This window comes from Microtus ochrogaster, linkage group LG9, assembly GCF_000317375.1.
Source record: "Microtus ochrogaster isolate Prairie Vole_2 linkage group LG9, MicOch1.0, whole genome shotgun sequence".
NCBI classification, from domain to species: Eukaryota; Metazoa; Chordata; class Mammalia; order Rodentia; family Cricetidae; genus Microtus; species Microtus ochrogaster.
The window spans coordinates 11764276-11771672 of NC_022034.1; the positions used below are offsets into that span (position 1 = coordinate 11764276).

Genomic DNA, 7397 nt, shown 5'->3' on the forward strand with positions numbered 1-7397 from the left:
ATATATATATATATGGCTAAACCACTACTTCTGAGCGTCACGTGTGTGCTCTCCCTGTCCGTGTGAATGACTGCTTCCTTCAGAACAGCGCCTAACACTCTCAGCTTTCTCTTCGCTGCTCTTGTGCGTGAATCCACAGACTGGCTCCTGGCTCCACTTCTGCCATTTTGGGATTCAGAAAACCCCAAGCAAAAGGGTCTCTGCAAAGCCACGTTGGCACCAGCGCCAAGGTGGAAGAGGACTCTGGTGGGGACTAGTCATTTTTCATGAACTCACTAACTCAAGACTCTCAGGCGTGTATTCCTGATTTGTGCGTACTGGGACAAAAAAGAATCGTAACCCAAGACGATGCAGTATAGAGCACTGTGAGCCTTAGGGTAGCTGATGGAGCGGCCACCCTTGACTGACGCTTATGGAAACCAATGGGAGCAGGGAGCAGTGGAGCCCAAAGGGAGCAGGGACCAATGGAAGCCCTTCTCTATTCTTCTTCCCCAGACCCACAGGGACGAAGCCCCTGGAACAGAACAAGTGGGAAAGGGGCCTAATCCTGCTCCACTCATGAGATCCATGCTGGCAGGAGAGGAAAGTGAAGCTTTTCTGCTTAGAAACTTCCAGAGGCACACCAGAGCAAGGCTTGTGCTTGCTAATGGGCGTGTATGCTCCAGGACCGGGTGAAAGGCAGAGCTGCTCACTTATGTGGGCAGTGACACGCCAATAAAGTTTAAAGGCTTAGGTTTGTGGTTCAAAGCCAATGAGCTCCTTTCTCATCATTTCCCATTGTGGGAAAGTGAGTGACTAAGAGACAAAAGAAACGCAGTATGAAGGTTCAGAATGGTGCTGGAAAAAAAAATGCTGATTTCTTATGCAAATATATTAAAATCATTTACACTCAAACCTCACTTTCTATGTCAGAGGTTGTTTGTTCATATTCTTGAAGAGAATTGAGTATCTCATTGAGTGCATATGAAAAACCCAGTATATGTCCCCAGCCATATTCTTCGTCTGGGGATGTATATATTCAAACCATGGGTCAGTAGATAAGGGAATAGACTCAGTATTCAATGGTTGTCATCATGCTTGTAGTTCCTTGTGCAAAATGTAGGGGTGAACCTTACGGGGGATCCCCAGCAGACATCACTGAGGTTGGATAGGGCATGCATGTCAAGGGGAAAGTCCTGTTAGTCTAGGTGGTCCAGGGGTCACCTGGAGACTGCCATTTGAGGGATGGGGTTGAGGAAAGAGGGAGGGCTGAGGAGAGACGGGCAAAGTGAAAATCAGAGTGGGCAGGCTGGAAATGAGGGGGGGAGGGGGAAAGAGATTGAAGAGAAAGCCAGAAATGATCAAAAATTATAAATCAAAATCAACTCAGAAAAGCCCGAGTCGGGCAAATGGTTACATACGGAATCTGATTTGGGCAGCATACTTACGAAGAATGACGTGGGCGATAACGAAGGCAAATATAAAGACTGTCAGAAAAGACAGGGATAAAATAAACATATAAAAAAATCTGTAGTTTCTTTTCCCCACACAGTTGCCTACCCAGGGACAGTGGTGGTCAAACCGTTCTGAAATGAGAGGCAGAGAAAAGAAAAGTGGAATTTAATTAATAAAATATCTGCTTACATGAGGGAGCCCCTCCCTCCCACAATGCTCCAATAATATAGCAAAAAACAATATCATATTATGTTATTTCCAAATAGACTGCTCAGAGAGGTACTTATTAACATCGATACATTTCAGGAACATAATCATGCTTCCAACAGACCGCAGGTGTTTGGAAACACCAGCTGTGAATTCCCCTCAAATGGTTACTTAAAGAAACAGTAGCACACATTCTCAGACTCAGAAGTAAAAACTCAACTCTTTGTGTTCACAGAACAGTTTTCCCTTAAATGGTGCCAACATCATCCGGTGACAAGGACTTGGCTGGGTGGGGGCTGGGTACGTCAGTGGGTGGCCTCCTGATACAGCGAGTGGTTCCAGAAAGAGCCATAATGGGTCTAGGGCAGGACAGAGGGACAGTCCTTTGTTCTCCCATCTCGGTTAGAAACACTTGACATAAATTTATCACAGACACCAATTTATTCCTATCAGGAAAGTGATGTCACTATTCTTTCTCAAAGACATACAAAACAAGGCACGAAGAGATGGGAGACTGTGTGCAGGGGCAGCCAGGCCAGCATCAGAGTGATTAGCCCTGAGGCTGGGCCTTCGGACATCCTTCATCTCCTAGCATGGTATGCTGCCTGTGGTCCTTCATGATGGCAGCAAGCTAGGTTTGGGCGCTGGATGCCATTACTCCCCTGTGCCTAAGCACAAGCCTATGGCTTCTCCTTCTGGGAACTTCACACAAAGTCTGCAATGCATTTCGATCTGTTCTTCCTCTGGCAGAGACAGCAAAGTGTGATCTCCTACTCGTTAGCTGATCTTCTATGCAGACCGACTATTCCGTGTCATCCTAAGAACCCATTCACGTCAGACCGCCTGCTGCGAGCTGGGGGATGTTCATCTCTCAACTGAGCCCCTTATTTGGGCTCTTTCCTCAGCCTCCTGCCTACTTAATTTCCATATTTTATCCTCTGTATGGGCTTCACAAAACAGGAAGGGAAGGTGTCGAGTGTGACTTTATAAATAAAACGTAACAGAGGTGGCCAAGGTGGTAAGTTCCATGGGCCACTAGTTGTGGATCCAGCCCCCTCTGTGCCACTGGCTGAAAAGGCACAAGGACACCGGGATGAGGGTGGCAGCCTAGGAAATGCAGGGGACGCTGGTCTGCTAGCAGCATGAGCAAAAGCAGTCACTTTGAAGAGGGAGTAGCAGGACAAATTTCAGAGCTCAGTGGCCTGGTGACAGAGCCAATGGCCCATAAGATAGAGATACTTAAGGAAAGTGATTACATTGGTGTGGCCCTGGGAGTTCCTCACTATCACACGCTGTCAGCTAACACCTTCATAAAATCTACCTCACTCTAGCTAAGGAAAGGTGAGCAAGACAGGCAGAGTGTGGGAAATCTTCAGGGCCATGAAAACCTGCTGGGTGATAATAGATATCTATTATTATATCTTTGGCTATTTGTCCAAGACTACAGGGCCTCTAATCTCGAATGAGCCATGAACACTGACAGTGTGTCAACACAGGGGCGTCAGTCCTAACACACATGCTTACTCTGGTAGGCATGGGGATGACCGAAGGCTGTGCCTAGGGATGGCGGGTACATGGGAACCCCTGGGTTTTCCTTTCAATTTTTCTGTGATCCTAAAAACAAGGTACTCAGAAATTAAACAAGCAAACACCATCTCTCCAAGTCATCATTCTGCGATCTATACAATGGCAGGTCTGCAAGATGAAGACCGCAAAAGGAGGAAAAAACATATCTGAACCGGCCAGACGTTCCCCAAGACTATAAAGCTATTATTTCCAGTAACACCTTTTCTGCTTGACAGCTGAGCTTAGAAAACGGGAGTGAGAGCAGAAGCCAGGAGCAGATGAACACACGTGGGGCCAGTATCTGCCTTCAGTAGTGCACCCGGCTCTGCAGGGCCTGTGTAGAGAGGAAACCTCTAAGCTGCAGGGAAATGGCTCTCGGTAAAAGCCACACGTGAAGTGAAAGGAGCCATTCGCATCTAGAAAGAAGCCTCCAGAGGACAAGGTTTTATGCCATGGGCCCATGTCCACAGGGTTGGCCTTTTAATTCTAGCTCAGAAATCTTTAAATCTGTCAAGCCAAGATGTGGGCTCTCTTAACAGTAGAAAGACAGCCGGCCAAGGATGACCCAATGAGTCTTGTGGGTTCCAGGAGGCCTCTGGGAAGCCAGCGCTTTCAGGGTGGGACTTGGCACCTGGCTCCCCCAAAGCCTGGCCTGGAAGCCATTTCCCTTAGAGATGTGTCTTGCCGGAAACTGCCTTGACTGACAAGCGTGACCGGAACTTTAGGCGCACCGAGCTGTTTGCCATGGACTGTTTCTCACGTCTTCTGCAGACGCCGAGTTCACGATGGCTGCTGGATCTGAAGCTCCCAGGCCCCTCTGTGGACCTGGAAAGCATGGTATCAAGAGCCCATGAAGGGGCCTGGAGCTTCTGGGGTAACACTCTGTTACCCCATTGTGTGCTCACGGCACCCCTTCTTCCCTTTCCCTGCCCATGAGCTAGAGGGGGTTGGTGCGCTCCTTTATCTTCACTATGGACCCCGTGCATGGGCAAATCTTCCATCTGAAGGCTCAACAGTGACCGGAAAGCTGCTTCCCACCTTCAGCAATAGATAGCTGCTAGACCTGGCTGGTGTTTCAGCTATGCCTTCTCCCAGGATGCTTCCTGTGACTCTTTACCAAATATGAGCCTCTCTAGACTACTATCCAGCCCGCTACCCAACTCTGAAACCCATACACTACCGCTGACCTCATCCTTCTGTCTCCAACCAAGTCCAAACCTTGAGCAGGTTTGCCCTACTTTTATTTGAAACCATGTTGGTTTTTATTTGTTCTCAATAGTCAAAATATTGACTAGGCTCCAATTTAATAGGTATTTCCTGGAGCACTGAATATACCTGGATACCACCGGGACTTCCACAGGTGGTGTGGTTAGAAACCCGAGAATATTCGGTAAAACGGTGAGTAAGCTGGCCGGGGCATCCTGACCACACCTCTGGTGGCTTTCTGCTGTGCTGCAGTGGTCTGAGGGCTTGCTTCTCACCCCGCCCTCCTAATTCTCCATGATTCCCGAGGGCAGGGTAGGGGATTTTATAATCATCTCTATAGCTCCGGAGACTTGTAATAGATATGCATTAAATGACTTTCAGTGCCTGTAGCAGGCTTAGGAATGTCCTGCTGGGCAAATAATGGCCTTGAGTAAGGTGGAAGGGGAGCTGGTGGGTGTGTCAACCATAGGGAAATACAAGGGGCCTCAGCATATGGCCATGCCCGGAGAAGTCGGGGGTGGATAATCCACTGAGCAAGCAAGGTGGCCAGCTGGTGTCAAGAATCAACTGGTAGAGACGGATGAATGAGGAAAGGTGGCTCTGTTTAAAAGCTCTTCCCTAGGGAGACCCAGAGGATGCTGGGTACCAAGCCGCCAGCCTCAGCTCCCAAGCAAGCTCCCGATTTTGTCACAGGGAGACATCACTCGGGAAAAGGACATAGGCTCCTATACTGGAGCCTTAACTTATTAATGATTACAGGAAGCTTCCGGCCACATACATAGTTCCAGTTAGAAACATTGCTTCCTATCATTGGACAACAGACCTCTGCCGTCTCTCCTGTTCTCCATATCACAGCCCAGGGAGCCCTGAGAAAGGCAAGCAGCCTGGATACCTGCCCACCTTCTTCTTTTTAGAGACAAGGTCTCATTGATCAGCCTAGGCTAGCCTGAAATGTGCTTATGTAGATCAGGCTGGCTTCGAACTCACAGAGATCCCTCTGCCTCTGCCTCCCTGAATGCTGGGATTAAATGCTTTCATGCCACCACCCAGGTTGACTTCTCCTCCCCTAGTCACAGGAACGAGCAGCCTTAGTCCCCTAAAGCAACTTGAGAATTCTGTGACACCAGAGAGCTTGGGAACCTCAACGGAGATTAGAAACTTCTAATCCAAATGTTTAATTGCATCCAAATTAAGTTAAATGTTTTTAAAGATTCGAAGTGGAAAACTGCTTTTCTGTAAGCCTCAGGCCCTTTCACCTCCACGGTCAGAAGGATTTCCCCTGGTAAGGTATTTTTTGTTTGTGCTTTAGGTCAGATGCTGAGAGACAGGGACACGCATTGTTACCTGGCCATATGGATTACATAGCCCCCCCAAAGCAACCCTACAGGAACGGCTGGAAATGGAGCTTAGTGACTCAGAGTCTCCATCACTGAGAGTTTCTGCCTTGGCCAGATCTATCAGTGGCTTCCCATTGCACTCAAGGCCAGGAAGGCTTGGGAAGAGCACACTTGCCCCTGTCCCTTTGAGACTCTTCTTACTTTTATACGGCCTTTGCTCCCACCGTGCCAGGACCCAGGCACTGTACAAAGCACTCAGTATGAATTGTGTTATTTATTTATTTATTTTATTTTAGTGTGTGTGTGAATGATTGTGTGTATATGTGCATGTGTGTGTGTGTGCATGCTTGCATGCATGTGGGAGTTGGAGAACACCCTTGTGTCCTTGGGTGTCATCCAGGAATGCTGTCTGCTGCCGTCTGCTGTTCACCTTTTGTTTGTTTGTTTGTTTGTTTGTTTGTTTGTTTTTTCCAGACAGTGTTTCTCTGTAGCTTTGGAGCCTGCCCTGTGTCCTGGAACTAGCTCTTGTAGACCAGGCTGACCTCGAACTCACAGAGATTCACCTGCCTCTGCCTCCCGAGTGCTGGGATTAAAGGCGTGCGCCACCACAGCCCAGCTCCGTCCACCTTCTTTGAAGGCAGGGTCTCTCAGTGGTCTGGATCTCACTAATTAGGTGAGACTGGCTGGCCAGCAAGTCCTGGGAATTCTCCTGTCCCTACAAGTCCAGCTCTGTGATTACAAACATGCACCATCTAACTTCCACCATCTTTACACATCTGCCAGGGACCCAATTTACAAGGCAAGGATTTTACCAACTGAACCGTCTCTCCTGCCCCATTCTTGCCATTTAATCACCACATGGTGCAATGGACCAATGCTACTGTTCCATTCTACATGGCTCTGGGAGCAGGTGTTGAACCAAAGTCTGATCTTCTTTCTGGGGCTGCCGCCTCTAATGCCAGCTCTCTGCTGGTCCATGTGCCGAGTGGCTGGCCTGCCTCTTCTGGAGCACCTGGTTGGCTGTGACTTTTCAAGGGTTATGTGGGCTCCAGGCCCAGAAACCCACAGGAATGCGGTTGTGTGGCATAGTGCTGAACTGGGGCAGTGTGCTTCTTTCAGTGGTAAACACCAGTCCATGTCTAGAAGTTTCCACCCTTGATTGAGAAGCCTTTCAGCCCCAGAAGGGGGAGCCTTAATCTCAGTCAGGGGAACAGTGAGGAAATGAAGCTCTTAATACACACAGAGCTGTTCAGTGGAGATTATAGCTGGGTGTGTGGGGCCAAGCAAGCACCAGCTAGGAAATTTCTTCCCATATCTTTTCTTCTCAGCCTCCTTTCCCCAAATGAGTTTTATCTAATTTTCTGGAAAACCAAAATCACATGTGTTAACCATGTAGGTTTACAGTGCTCCTGATGGGGATTTACTTAGAAAGGTGGATAAATTCAGAGGTATGTTTGGGGTGGAAAATTTAAACCCAAAGATACCATGTCTTATGCCTGAACGGGTTTTTAACATCTTGGTATCTCTCCAATGTCTTACAAATTAAGATTTTTTGGCTTTCAAATCCACTTCTTAAAGCAAACAAAAAAACCAAGTAAAACTTTTCAACATAAAAGCGACTAGGAAATGCAGAATTGGTGCCTTTAC

At 48.0% G+C, this 7397-nt stretch overlaps 1 protein-coding gene across 5 annotated transcripts in view; it reads right to left on the reverse strand.

Moving 5' to 3' along the window:
• Zdhhc14 (zinc finger DHHC-type containing 14) overlaps positions 1-7397 on the reverse strand; it is a 252573-nt gene that overhangs the window by 37423 nt on the left and 207753 nt on the right. For 3 of the 5 annotated variants that reach the window (XM_013352351.2, XM_005363404.3, XM_005363403.3), the window contains one exon: positions 1428-1565. In XM_013352351.2, the coding sequence (XP_013207805.1) occupies positions 1428-1565 (138 nt within the window). The remainder of the gene's footprint in view (positions 1-1427; positions 1566-7397) is intronic. The other 2 variants (XM_026787360.1, XM_013352350.2) reach the window with 1 other exon arrangement.